The sequence below is a fragment of the Meriones unguiculatus genome, chromosome 10 (assembly GCF_030254825.1).
Source record: "Meriones unguiculatus strain TT.TT164.6M chromosome 10, Bangor_MerUng_6.1, whole genome shotgun sequence".
Lineage (NCBI taxonomy): Eukaryota > Metazoa > Chordata > Mammalia > Rodentia > Muridae > Meriones > Meriones unguiculatus.
This window is the reverse complement of record NC_083358.1, coordinates 9,163,376-9,178,689: the sequence shown is the minus strand read 5'-3', so window position 1 is coordinate 9,178,689 and position 15,314 is coordinate 9,163,376. Positions and strand designations below refer to the sequence as shown.

Here is a 15,314-nt window from a genome sequence, read left to right as displayed (position 1 = left end):
CTCAAAGTTCCCAGCTCTTAAAACTCTTTAGTGTGCCTGTCTTCTAGCTGGGGGTGGGGGAGCTTTAGAGAGAGCCAAGGAAGCTGTTTGTCAGGTCTTGCTGCCTCTTTGCACTCAGCAAATGGGCAAGTACTTCTGTTGGAAAAGCAAATGTTTCTACAGCTTAGGTCTAAGTGATAATGGAATACCCTGGGAGTGAGCAGGCCTTTCAAAGCCCTAATGCAAGGGAAAGGAGGTGACGCTCGCCCTACCCTGTATCTCAACTGGGAATCGCTAAACACATTCAGAAAGTGTCACAGGAGCATGTCACCCTACCATACAAGCGTCTTCAGTGACCCCTTGCAGGTGGCAGGTGTGGGGACTGTTGTTTAGTGTACATATCACACTTGCTATGATTCTGTGCTCAAGCACCATCACCTCTTCTAGCAGAACATGAGCAAGAGTGCATGACAGCTTTGTTCTTCTGTGTACATAGTCCAGGGCAGGGTAGCCTCCAAGCAAGCATCCATAGTGAGTAGGGCTGAGCCCATGAACCCAGAAGAATGCTTGCACTACACACCTGGTCAGAATGGATTGCCCTAGAGTCAGAGAGCCATAACAAGGGCACCATCCACTTGAGATGCTGGAGAAACTTAAAATGTATACTGAGTGTGGGTAATAAGGCAACACTGACCAAGGTCTGCCTCCCTTTATTCAGCCTAAAGTTAGCTCTCAAAGTCAGAACCATTTCTCCTTTCTCATGGACATTGTTTTCATCCAAGACATGTTTTCTGCCACTTCACCAAACACAGAGCCTATTGACCTACATCCCTCTCACGTTTGTTGTTTTTAATATGTGTGTATGTGGCGGGAGGGGATGAGGTAGGGTGGGGTGGGGTGGGGTGGGGTGGGGTGGGGTGGGGTGGGGTGGGTGGGAGGGGGTGGTACCTGCAGAAGCTAGAAAAGGAGGGGCATGGACCCAGATCCCCTAGAGCTGGAGTCATAGGCAGTTGTAAGCTACCCGGTGTGGATGCTGGAACTGAGTTCAGGTTGTCCGGAGGGGCAGCAAGTGCTCTTCCCCACTAGCTGTCTCTCCAGCTCCACCCCTCCCCTCTTTTGATGGCAATGATATTTCCTGAGAATGGACGTCTTGGCTGATAATTATTAATTCGGGCATGAAGTAACTTAACGCACACTGTGGCCTAATTATCATAAAAAGAAAAACTCAGACTCAGGGTTGTCCAAGACCGTCCAGCAATTACGTGTCAGAGCAGAGACCATAACCCAGGACCCTCAGCCTGTGGACACTCCCTCAACCCCGCTGTCCATGCCCGGTGTGCCGGAAAGCTGGTGAGTGTTGGCATGAGATGGCACCCCATGGTTGCTCGTGATAAAAAGCCAGCCTCTTCTTCCACAGAGGATGGGTTGGGGGGACCACTGAGCCCTCTCTGGCTCAGTGACTAGACTAAGCTTGAGAACCAAACTCGAACAAGCCTCATGCAGGCACTCATGGTTTCAGGGACAAGGAACAGAGGTCATCAGCTTGTATCAGGTGTCTGTCAGCCCTCTGCAGTGGGGAGCAGCCCCATCAGTCTGTCCCCTGCCATATTGTTTCCAAAAGACGAGCATTTATCTAAGCTAACAGAAGTCTCAGAAGGTAGAGGAGCTGAAGGTCATTCAAAACCCCAAATGAAATGAGATCCACGAATACCACAAACTAATGGAGCTCTCCTTCTGCCCTTAACTCAGCACTTATTGAACACCTACTGTGTGCCTGACCCTGTTCCATTCAGTGGGGAACAAAGGGGAATCAAATACATTAATCAAATGTGCATTACATTCTATACGTCTGGGTTAGTCACTGAATAGCATCTTGATGGGCTGGACGAAGGAAAGCAGTTTTCCAAAGTGACATTCACAGTGCACAGAAATGAATCACGGTGAGTGGAAATGACTCCACATGACATGGAGGGCCAAGGAGAAGATGTTGCCCTTTTCCAGGCACTGAGCCCAAAGGTCCAGAATACACCCCCTCCGCTTTCAGTCTCAGCGTGTTTAATTTCAGATTTGTGTGGTCCTGATGGAGCTACTTCATCAAGTTTTATTCTTCATAAAAGATCCATTTCCCTAGACTCGAAATGTGCCTTCTTCTAATTCACTGTTATTTTATAAATTCTTTCATAGCTTGCATCAATCACAGCTGACTTCCAAGCCATAAACTGACAGCTTTGCGGCAGCACCGTGCTAGCCAGTATGTATTTACTTATCCAGTTCAAGAATCCGTTTGCAAAATCAGCAACATCACTTCTCTCTCGGCAAAGTGCCTTCCTTTCTTCCCACCGAACCAGAGTCTTAGATGGACTGAATTGCAGCATCCTAACACCTTAGCGTCTTGTCACTATGGTAACCACCCCAGCCCCACCTTAAGTGCAAGGTTCCGGGCCTGTTCTTTAACAGGACAAGCCTTCAGTGGGCTGAGGTTGAGTGAGAAACCACGCCCCTGGGCTAAGCCTGTGCAGTCTGGGTTGGTGGGGTGCCGCTCAGCCTCCTGAAGTTGGTTTTAAAGGGGCACCAGTGCTGATCTCTGCCATTAAGAGAGATAAGGGGGTGTCAGCATATTGTCCACAATAAATCAATGAAAGGCAGGAGCCATCTCTACTTACCTTCCCTACCCAACATTCATTGCTGCCTTAAGATGTGATTGAGGCTTCAGAGATGACTCAGAGTGTAAGGTGCCTGAGTTCAGTCCCTGGAGCCCACAGGAAGGTCAAAGGAAGACGCCACAGAGTTGCCCTCTGACCTCCATGTGCAAACTACAGTACCTGTGCTGTACTGTTACAGATCATGCACACACATGCACGCAAATAAATAAATATAAAACATTCAAGATGGAGAGACTCAATAAGCAAAGAGCACCCTCTTGCAGAAGACCTGGGCTTGGTTCCAAGTGCCCCAGAGGGTCTGGCTGACCCAGTCACCCCTATGCACACAGCATACATGTACACACAGACAGAGACACACATCCACATAAATAAAAATAAATGTTTAAGAAGCATCTTACAGTTAGAAGAGAGATGGTCTTAAAACTCTTCCCTCTCTCTCTCTCACTTTCTATTGATTCTCGTTCCAATTCTGTTAGTACTAAGGCCCTGCTGGTCTGTCTTGAGAATTTTTCTGCTCCCTTGATGATGGCATCCCGAGCCTCTGCCAACCGGGTGCCAATGTCTCATCTTGTGACCAGCAAAATCGTCTACAGACATTGCCAAATGCCCCCCAGTGGTAAAATCACACTGTACTAAGGAAGTCCAGACTTGCTTTGTAAAGCCCTTTCAACTTCTTAAAGGGCCAGCACAGACGAAGCATCTTTTGGTAGTTCTGTGGTGTTATGGAGCTGCATCTTCATATCTGAGAACTGCAGCTGCTTCATGCTGCCCTGATATTCAGATTTTTCTTTATTGGGGTGGACAACTAGGGATTGTGTCTCCACTCACACTTGCTTCTTTAGGGCGTTTCAGGCATGGTCAAATAATCCAGCATGGAGCATCCCTCTGTCCTTCATTTAAAAAAATGGACTGCTGGCAAAAATAGAGAGAGAGAATGCTTTAATAGGTTTGAGGAAAATATCACCTTCAAGAGGAAGGAGCGAGGGGCACGGCAGAGTTGGGACAGTGCCCGCCTCACAAGCACAGGGCCTGAGTCTGGTCCCCAGCGCTCCGGTTTTAAACAGCACAGCATGGCGGTGCGTGCTTTAAACCTAGTGCCAGGAGACAGCACCAGCGGGAAAGATTGCTGGGAAGCCAGTCTCCCTGAAAGGGGGAGCCCAGGCCAGTGGGAGACCCTGTCCCCGCTTAAAATAATAAGATGGATGGGTCCTAAGGAACCAGACCTGTCCTCTGTCTCTCTGTCTCCTGAAGAAGCATAGGCACCCACATATGCATATGAAGCACACACACATGTGCTCACACACATGCACAGATACACACTTGCCTGTACACATGTACATATACACACACATGCACATAAACACATGCCCACAATACATATACACACAGATGCATATTGCACACACACACACTCCCATGCATGCATACAGATATACATGCATGCACATACAGACACCCATATACACCAACATGCACACACACACACACACACACATACACATACATGCAAGCACACACAGGTGCACACACACACACACACACACACGCATGGATCCCAGCTGGACAGCAACAGAGTGACTGCTGATAGACGGGATCTCAGTTTGAATTGTTTGTTACTTCAGATCCCAGAAACAAATATTTTTTTCCTGAAGCCTGGCCCACCCCGGCTTAATTAAAAAGTGACTCCCTAGATAAATAAGGCACAGACAATCTTTAGGTGTGTCTGTCTCTACCACTCCTTTATTCACATCAAAATAAACAAGCTTTGGAAGCCGGTGGGAGACAGCCATTGCGCAACTTGTCATAACTTATTACATATTTGACTGCCAATTTGTACTTAAAAAACCAACTAGCTCCAGGGAAGGAGAGAAAATTGGAGAGGCAAAGTCTATTGCATTTCAAATCAAGTCCGTGGTAATCGCAGCCGCCCCGGAGACACTTAGGGGCTGCAATTAAATGGAGTTAGCAACTGCCTCGAAATTGAAGGCACGCTCATGTTGAAGAGCGGTGTGTGCTCCTGGTTGGCTCTACTTACTCAACACAGATCGGCAACCAGAGGGTAGACTCCGTGGGAGATTAATTTTGTCTTGTTCTGGAAATGAAAGTCCAAGTGCACCTAGCAACCAAAACAGCCAGCACCAACACATGGATTTGCTTAGCTTGGCTTTGGCGGTGGCGTCATTGGTGGCTCCCAAAACCCAACTGTGAAAAGCTGACACTTGGCAAGTATGTTGCAGTTTGTTCTCAGCATTTTTTTTTCTTTTCTGCACCTGTTTCTTTGTATTTTTAGTCTAACTCTTAAACCTGCTGAGTTATCTATTTAAAATGGAAAAGTCCCACATTGATACTAAAGTCTCTGTTGAATTATGTATCATTTCCTGACTTGTGTGTACTGAGTCATTAATTTACGTGCCTTTACCAGCTGTCTCTTGCCACACTTGAACTCTATGCCTCAAAACAGCAGCCATGTATTTGCTCATGATTTGCAAGCTGGGAAGGGCTCCGCTGGGTGGATCTTCATCTCGGCTCACCTAAGACTTCCCTGCCTAGGCTGATCTGAGCTGGAGGCTGGCTGGTACAAGATGGCCTCAACCTTCAATGTCTGATAGTCAGTGAACCGAGTCAACCCAGGAAAGAGGGGTTTCTCCTGTGAATCTCTCTCTCTCTCTCTCTCTCTCTCTCTCTCTCTCTCTCTCTCTCTTCCTCGATGTGTTTCTTTCTGTGTGTGTCTATGTAGTGTGTGTTATGTGTGAATGTATTCCTACTGTTTCATGACATACGCAAGGACTTCACTTGGTGACATCTCCTGGCCCTGCTCATATGTCTTAATGTTGCACACCCCCCGGTAAGGCCTGCAGCTGCCCTCACCACACTGCTGGAAATACAGCGCACAGACCTAAACATCTGTGGTATATAATTCACTTGTAGGAATGACGGTTTTCTAAGGAGGAGGCTGACCCTTGGCGGCCAAACACAGGGCAATGTTTTCGAACAGAGTCCGAAACACTTTCGCGATTGTGCTGAGAATTAAGTGAGTGTTGAGTGCTCAGCCTTCAGTGGGACATCTCTATCAACCTCCCTCCCCAGGGCTCTGGGAACATCATGAAAAAAGTGGGTAGGAGCCAGAGATGGTGGGAGAGCTCTGATAGTCCATCTTCGGGATACGACGTGGTTGTTGCGTTTGGGAACTCACTGCAGTTACAATGACCAGCACAAGAACAGCCCAACAAGATCTGTCAAGAGCCAGCAGGCAGCACGTTGTCCTCACCACGAAAAGGGAGAGAACATGATGGGGAGAAGGGTGCTAGGAGTTATCCATGGATAATGGGGGAAAGTCTAGGCATAGATGGGGCCCATGTACACGTGGATGAGATTGCCAAACAATAGATAAAAGAGTAAAAGGAAGGAGGCCAGCTGGGAAGAGTCCACCGCTGGCAAGGGCACGTAGGCTCAGTCACAGGAAGACGAGCTTTGGATGTTCTCATTCTGTGGGCAGACACCAGAAACCAGCCTTTGGATGGCTCCATCAGAAACCCACAGTGGAGAGGAAGGGGCTCCCTGCCCAAGACGGGGTCACTGCCATTGTTCTCAGCCTGGCAGGTTGGCAGTTTTATTCTTCTATCACAAAAAAAAAAAAAAAAGTGATTGGCTAACTGGAGACTCTCAGCCACCAACCTGCAATTCTTTCATTTTTGTCTGGAGGGCTACTGCTGGCTCGTCTGGCTCTGGGAGTGACAGGGTGATTATCGCTTATTTTGACACTCCGAATATTGTGACAGGAGGAGATAGGGAGGTATTGTGCAGAGGGCCCAACGCGTGTCTATCATGTAATTATCCTTTTCCCGCCACCCAGAAACACGCGTGGTGTAAGACAAGCATGGCAGGAGGCTGTCAGGCTGATGGGGAAGGGCTAATTCTTCTCAGAGGCCAGGACACATGAGCTAGGGCAGGACTGAAGCCAAGATATCTCCACAGACAGTGGGAACATAGACACAGATGCACCTTTTGGCCTTGGAGTGTGTCTATGGCCACTGGGCTCAGTTCATGAAGGAATATAAAACCAGGAACTGAGGCAGGCTGGTGATGGGTAAATAGTTATGAAAACTGCCAAGGAAAGTTGAGCAGGAGGCCAGCCACTGTCCTCTACAGACAGGACTACAGCTCTGGTCAGCTGAATCCAAACAAAGCCTAGTACAAGCAAGCGCATGGTTCAACAGACTGCACACTGGTGGGTGAGGAACTGAGAAGATGTGTAAGATGAATTGCCTCATCACAGAACTCAAACATACATCCATAGGGCTTCACACATAAAAGTGTGTGTGTGTGTGTCTGTCTATCTGTCTGTCTAAGGTCATTGTATTAGTCACTTTTCTCATTGTCATGACCAAGCATCTGACCAGAAGCAACTGAAAGGGTTGGGGTTTACCTTGGCTCGTGGTTCCCCACTGTGATGGACTCATATACCAAATTTTATCACCAACGGTCCTCTTTCTCCTACAAGGCTCCACCTCCCAAAACAGTGCCACCAGCTGTGAACCCATGAGCCTGTAAGCAACATTTCACAGTAAAACCACAACAGTTCTGTTCTGCTGTGTTGCATGAAGTAGAATTAGAAACGGAATTTACTAGGAAGAAAAGCCAGTACCTACCCACCTCTGGGTGAAGACGAAGGCTGGGGTTTAAACCAGTCTTACTTCCCGGAAATTTTTTAAAGTGAAGGCATTTTTTGTGTACCTGTGGGGTCATCTCAGGGGTAAACCTGCCTCTGTCAGCTGATGAGCTCTTTGAGAACAAAAGAAGATGAGCTTTCTGGAGCACGGTGCTTCACCCTGAGTCTCTCCCGCCTCCTCTGATCATCCAAAAGCTTATGTTGAGTCTTGGGCCTTGATGACTTCGTTTTTCTACTTTCTTTTTCTCCTTCAGCTATGACTTCAATTAAATGCAGATTAGTGAACAGTTTCAATCAATTAGGCATTCAGCAGACACTGGCCAAGGGAGACACATCGTGTCAAGTGTACTTAACCCGAGATTTTTGTGTAGAATTGATGAGGGCAAGGTTCCTTCTCTGCCTTCAGCCAGAGTTCGCATGTTCCCAGATGAGACGTTGGGCTTGAAATCCACCCCTGACTTCTGCAGAGAGTCTTGGGCGGCCCTCTCTCCCTAGGTTAGGAAGGAACCAGGTCAATGGGCTGAGAGGAAACGCACAGAACCACTGGGTAGGAAACTGATTTCATTCACAGTGTGGCCTAGAGGGTAATAGCATGCATAGTCTACACTGTCTTCCAACATCTGGGGCCTGGGTAAGGGTTTGCTTCTGCCAAGAATGTTCCTTACTTATATTGGACACTATATTTTCTCTACAACATTTCAAGGCAGAGAAACAAGATGTGTCATGGATGCCCCTTGCAGCACACAGCTAATGGCAATGAACACCTCCATCCAACCTTTAGGGTGACTAAATTTCCTCGTTAACCTGACCACTCAGACCTAATGGTTAAAAATGTGATTCTAATTAATTGGGGGGAAGGAAATCAGGGTTGTAGCTTTGATGATAGGAAGGGCATGTAAGCTAAAAGAAAGGAATTCTGGGATACTGGGTAACTCAGTAAACTCAATGTTTCCTTTAAGTTTCTAGATTTGTGTGTGTGTGTGTGTGTGTGTGTGTGTGTGTGTGTGTGTGTAGTTTCTCACTGGAAACTATAGCTCTCCTGCCAGTTATGTCACCTCCGTTAAGAGTTCTGGCTAGGCACATCACCCTGAGCCAAACTCAGTACTCACTAAATCATCAGGACTAGTGGCCATATTATCTGATTGGATTCTAGACGGTGCTATCAGCGTTCACAATCACACACCATTTCTAAAGTTAAATTTGAGCTGCAGAGTCATTCCATCATCTGTGAGGCTAACCAGAACATGAAAGATTAGGCGTTCCCTCATGACCACCCCACCCACAAACCACTCCCCCACCCCGGTCCGCAGATTTAACCAGCCTGACCAGCGGGGCAGGGGGTGGGGGGACTCACTGTTGAAAGCCTTCCATGCTGCACAGGCACAAATAGTACCTGCCCCGTCATGTTGTGTTTTATTTACTCAGTGAAGCTCAGTTATCCTTGTAATTCAATATCCTGGTTTCCCCTCCATGTTGCTTGTGTGTGAGTAAAACCTTTACAAAAGATGACAAACTACCGACCCCAGCCATTACCAAGCAGCCGGTGTTTCTTCATGGAAGTAGGTCCTACGTGTCTCTTCCTTGTCTCGGCAAGGTCACACCATGTCACCCTCATCCCTGCCTCTGAAGTGCCTGAGAGGGGATGGCCACCACCTGACAGGCGCTCATTTAAGTCACCTCATGGTCTCCTTTCCTGGAGTAGATTTTCCCTTCAAGGTCCTCACTCCTCCATCTTGCTCAGACCTCCTCACCCCATGAGTGTCTGCATCAGGGACCTTCTCTGAGCCTGCGCTAGAGGAAGCTGCCCTTTGCCCCCTCCGTGCCCTGTTAATGCTGTCTGCCTCTTTACGTCTGTCTCTCTGCGTCAGGACGCCCTGATATTGACCCCCTTTGTTCTTCTATTTCCCCGGCACCTGTGCCAGGCACAGGCAGGCATCCCATAAGAGTTTTTTAAATGAAAGCTCTTGTCACAAAGCCATCTCCGAAATGGAAGCCCGTAAAAATAAATCGCACATCAGCAGAAGGAAAAATTAAGCTGTCACTCCGCCGAGCAACGGAGCTTTCTTTTCTGTATTTTGGGTCCTTTAATGTGATGGAGCAGGCAGGGAAAGCAGAGCTTGGGAAATGATTTGTCTTTTTAATTCAGAGAGTGATTGGCAGGCTATTCCCTTGCCGTTGCCCTTGGGGGAGAGGCCCTGACCATCCTGCCCTTTTGATAACCATCTCCCCACTTTGGTCCTGCCCCTCCCCCCCCCAGGGACCACAGTGATGCGGATGACAGCGTTTGATGCAGATGACCCGGCCACTGACAATGCCCTCCTGCGGTACAATATCCGTCAGCAGACGCCTGACAAGCCGTCTCCCAACATGTTCTACATCGATCCTGAGAAAGGAGACATTGTCACCGTGGTGTCACCCGCGCTGCTGGACCGGGAGGTGAGCTGAAAGGATTACGTTTTCTCCTTCACGAGAACGGAGCGCCGCTCCCCTAGAAGGAAACATGTGGGAGTCAAGGGCCCTCGAGACTGCAAAGGCAGAAACAAGATGTTTACACACGGCTAGGTGGCCAAATCTTCAAGGGCGGATGAACTGGGATGTGACCCTGGCAAGCCCTCTGCAGGCCTGGGAGGCCCTGGGTATTTCTAGTCTCCACCAACTCCTCAGACTCATGAGTTCCGGACCCTGTAGAAGGGAAGGAAGGGTCACATGACAGAGGGGAAAAGAGGGGAACATAGCTCTCCCCAAGCTTACCCAGGCCGTTCCTTGTACAGCCAGGCAGCACTCTTGTCCCCTATCTCTCCCTGCCATCTTTGCCTTTTCCCCATAGGCTCTCTGTGAAATCACCCATCCGCCAGGTCACATGTAAGGCAGAGATGCCCTGAGCCGAAATTGGACCCCATGTTGGCTTTGTGCTTGCTTTGTGTTTTTAAAGTTTTAGAATTAGTGGCCCTAACAAAATATTTCAATTTAATATTTCTTTGGGTTTTTTGTTTGTTTGTTTGTTTGTTTTGTTTTGTTTTAAATTCCTATTTTAAGCTCTTCTAAAAAATGAGAAATTCGGGAAGCCTTTGGTCTAACTCCCATTCACACCACTAGTCTCCTGAGATGTGGTGGTCAGACAAAGCCAGTGTCAGCTGACCCATTTGAACTGAGCCTGTGCCTAGCCCTTGCTCATATTTTAGTTTAAATGCGCTCTCCCCCGCACCATGTCCTTTCCTGAGTTCCAGGTCGAGCCGGTAGTGAAGATACACACATCACACAGAAGCTGGCTGCGGACTCCCATCCATCCCTCACCCTCCTTCTACCTGAGGTCTGATCCTGTAATGCAGCCCTTGTTTCAGACACCAGGATCTAGGCTTGGCCCTCGATGGAATCATGTGACTGCCAGGCTCCGTGTTATCTGTCTTTCCTTCCCAACAAAGCCATGCAGGGCTTAGGATGTCTTCCCGCTTCCATTTTCTCTACTTTTCCTTGTGTCTCATAAGAGTCTGGATTAGATCAGCCCTCCCTAAAACTCTACCCCATCCCCTCAGTCTAGTTCATTCCCCAGTCTCAGACACCCGCCATCCCGAGCCAGGGTACCTCTTTCCCTGCCTCATTAAAGCATCGATCTTCTACTGGCTGTATCGTTCAATAAGAGATCACTGGTTAAAATCAGGTTTATCTTATGGTTATCTCAATCTTATATTAATTGCACTGAAGCTGTCAAAAGCAGTTTCCAGGTCACACTCACTCCTACTGGGGCTTAGTGGTCACACGTGGCTGATGGAAGCTGATGGAGTATGCAGCAACAGCCTGGAATATCACCTCGTTCCAGAGAGTTCTGTTGGCCTAGAAATCAAAGACTGTGGTCTGTGACTGTTTGCGCCTTCGCTGCCAGGTGCAGACTGTGCACTGTGACAGTCCCAATCATGTTTACTGACAGAGGAAGAAAGGTGAGTTCAGCTGAACCGGTCTCGAGATTTACTCTTGCAGCCAAAGGAACGGAAAGTTAGTGTGGGAAATAACTGGAAGGGTGAGAAAAAAGAGAAACCTGTGTCAAATTGTGGTTGCCACTTAAAAAAAAAAAAAGTGTGTAATTATTTCTGGTTTAAAAGCAAATCGGAAAGTAGAAAATCTTGAGTCCTTTCTTTGATTTCATGTCCCCTTCTCTTCCTAACCCTTCCTGTTTTCTGTGACTACTGTATTGTATGTGCGTAGGTAGGTGTGCACACACATGCGTGCACAGTGCGAGGCGGTCAGAGGTCAACATCAGATGTCGGTGTCTTCCTCTACTACTTGCTTTCGTTAGAGATGGGGTCTCTCTCAGAACCAGAGCTTACCTCACAGTTTGAGCCAGGCCTGACTGGCCAGTGAGGCCCGCCATCCTCCTGTCCCTGCTTTCCCAGCGCTGGGATTATAGACAAGTACCAAAACGCATCTGGCTTTTACATGGCTGTAGGGATCAGAACTCAGGGCCTAAGCTTATACAGCACGCACAGCTTTTCCTGCTGAACCATCATCCAGGCTGTTATCCCCTTTTTCCTTGAAGATGCTTTATGTCCTCTCTTACCATTGTGGTCCTTACTGTTCATCCAACAGTCCTGTATTCACACACACATCACACACACACACACACACACTCACACACACATCATACATCATACACACAGCACTCCAAAGGTCCTTAGCATTTCTTCTCAGGGAGGCAGCAGCACCAAATACTGTGATTCTGCCAGCTCAGCAGCAAATGCTTTTAAAGCAAAAATGCTTTAAAACAAAGCATCCTGGGAATCGACTTATAGAGCAGAGGACCATATCCAACATTCCTAAAGTTGATGTGGGGACACACAGAGGATCCAAAGCCCTGACCCCCTTCTGGCCCTTATCCAGCGGCAACAAGTATGTCGTTACAGAGCTGAATTACGTATTCCAAACCATAATACATAAACAGCCCCAAAAAGGAGAAATTCAATTTCACTGAAATTGGAAAATCAATGACAATGAATGACAAGTGTCACTTCTGTGGGGGCTTCCAGAGTTCAGTGCTGGGCCAGGCAATCTGTAGGAAGGAAATATCCACCACTTGGGGCGTTGCGCTCAGCTGATGAGTCTGTGAGGCTCCAGCCTTGCGTCTTTAAAGGGACAGGAACTGGCCATGGTGTTCAGATTCACTGCTTGCAGTATCTTAATCTCACGGGGCTCAGCTACTCTCCCAAGATTCACAAGGGGGTGTCGGAACCCTTCAGCCAGAGAATAGACTTTCATGTCAGTCTTATTTCCAGAGAGCTGCTGAGAAGCCTTGCTAGTCTGCCCATGTTTGCCTGACTTCAACATAGCGCTTGCCACGTTCTCTTTTGAGAAAATGCTTCGGTGCCTGAGAGGGCAGCTCAGTGGGTGAAGCGCTTACCTGGAAAGCATGAGGACCAGGGTTCGATCCCTAGAACACACATTTGAAAGAGAGAAAAAAAAAAAGCAGCATACGGTAGCTTATATTTGTAACACCAGCCCTGGGGAGACAGAGACAGGAGGATCCCTGGGCCTTGTTGGCAAATCTAGCCTAGTTGGTGAACTTCAGGCCACTGACAGAGTTTGTCTCAAAGGAATTACTTGGGGTTTCCAAAGTTGTCCTGCAGCCTTCACAGATATGCACACACGAGGGTGTACATACATACCCACACTCGTTCTTTTTTTTTTTTTTTAATAATGGAGGCTCTGAAGAGATGGCTCGCAGTTAAAAGAACTGGCTGCTCTTGTAAAAGACGTGGGTTTAATTCCCAGCACCTACCTGGTGGCTCACAACCACTACGAACATCAGTTCCAGCATTTCTACCATCGTCTTCCGACCTCCTCAGGCACCAGACACACACAGCGCCACAGACATACTTGCAAGCAAAACATCCGTAAACATAAAATAATTTTTAAAATAGGAAAAGAAATTTTTTCATGTGAGACCTCTGAACTTTGGTATAAATTGAGCCTGACTTCTCTCACGGCATCTAAGTGTGCACGCTCGTACGCATGTGTGCATGTGTGTGTGTCCATGTGTATTTCTGTGTGTTGGCAATGACAAGTGTGGGCAAAGCAGGACTCCTCTGAGGGCAACAGCTCTCCCACTGCTCCCATCTCTAGCTTGTCTGGGGCAGGACTCCAAACCTCTGGTTCCTCTGAGCTCAGTTGTTAGCAATGTCATGTTGATTTTCCATGTGGTCTGTTTCCTCCCTAGGAGGACCCAGCAGGAAGCATTTGCTCTGGGGAGAGACAGATGATGTGGCATCTGGGAGAAGGTGACACATGCTAAGCAAGGACTTTGAACTGCCTGTTTGTCCTCCCTGTTCTCATGGTTGACTTTTTCACTGAGCAGGCCATGAGGACAGGGAGGCACAGCAGTGAGGAGGTGGCCTTTAATCCACTGCATGTGGCCTGTCATCCTTTCTTCTCTACTTCCTCCTCACTCCCTGGGGCACCTCAACAAGTCTAAATGAAGCGGGTGGCCATGTCTTCCTGCTCTGAGGAAGAAGAGGATATGTGTCTGCCTGTTCCCTGACATCTCCAGCTCCAAAAGAGGAGCCTCAGGAGCCTAGCCCATGACAGAAACAATGATGGGAAGGGCACGGCTGTTACAATTGTGAGGTCATTGATTACTAGTCCATATTGGAAACTCAATAGACCACAGATTGTCCTTGAGTATCTGATGCAGTTTCCATTACAAGCTTGATCACATGCTTTCTCTGATATTCTACCAAAGTGATTCTAAAACGAGGATCCTTAGATCTCTGGCCCATCTACATATCTTCATTGTCTAATAGAGTCAGGATTTGTTCAGTGGAAGGATTGATGGGTGGTTGGGTGGATGGATGGATAGATGAGTATGTATGTATATATGTATGAAGGTAGGTAGCGATGGATATATAGATGATAATATATGGATGGATGGTTGGAGGGATGGATAGATAGATGGATGGACTGATGGATGAGTAGGTACACTTATGTAGGTAGGTAGTGATATATGGATGGATGATGTGTAGATGGATGTACATGTATGTATGTATGTATGTATGCATTCATGTAGGTAGGTAGGGATGGATGGATGGATGGATGGATGGATGGATGGAGAGTTGGTGACTGGGTAAGTGGACAGTAGATATATAAATGACCTGTATTGCTTAAGTTTTGATTACCTCAGAACATACTACCAGATCCTCATTCTTGCATGGTTATGTAAACAGACAAAATTATTTTACTTAAGCTGTCAGCTTAGTCCTACCTCTGTGCCATCATCCCGCAATGTAGTTAATGTGTTTGATGCCTGCCTGGTACCAAGAGCTGAGACAAGTCCATTGATCCGCACAGTGAATGGCAGGCCTATGGGGATCTATGCCTCCAGCTCAAATATGCAGGGAAATGTTTGCAGGAAATAAGGACCATATATCCTACTCAATGAAATTGGGTTCATCTGGGGCACTGCTTTCTTCTTTTCTATGGTCATACTCAGCCCGCTCCATTCAAACGGCTCCATCTGTGTTTTTAAACTATGTCTGGCTACACCACAAAATAAAATCAGATAAAGGTCTTGAGGTTGATAAATGGTCTATTTAGCTGATCATCTTGGCTGCTAGATTGGAATTCATCAGCTGGAATCTGCCAGCTTTTCTGAACACGACTACAATTTGTAACTACTCAGAACACCTAATGGTCAGGGATTTTTTTTTTTTTTTAAATAGAAACAGTTTCCGAAAGAGGCTCTTAAGAAGAGAGCCTCAAGCCTGTTCTGCAGAGGAGAGGGCCCTTGGTCTTCTCAAGGGGCTCGAGCCGAGCATTTCCCCATCTTTGTTTGAACTTGCCGGCCTTATTATACATCATCTTGCAGATAATCTAGGCAGGTAATCGCCTGCCTATAAAATATGCACATACTAAAACAGACCATGGGGCCAGGAATGTCTTGATTTTCTATTTTCAGCTGCTAAGGGATTCCCTAAAACTTCAATGCCCGAAGTTTTAGGCCAAATGTGAAAATTAGGAGA

At 47.4% G+C, this 15,314-nt stretch overlaps 1 protein-coding gene across 1 annotated transcript in view; it reads left to right on the top strand.

The window, feature by feature from the left end:
* The window catches only part of Cdh13 (cadherin 13), a 969,722-nt gene that overhangs the window by 748,747 nt on the left and 205,661 nt on the right, over nucleotides 1-15,314 (top strand). The window contains exon 7 of the mRNA XM_060391900.1: nucleotides 9,569-9,747. Within this exon, the coding sequence (XP_060247883.1) occupies nucleotides 9,569-9,747 (179 nt within the window). The remainder of the gene's footprint in view (nucleotides 1-9,568; nucleotides 9,748-15,314) is intronic.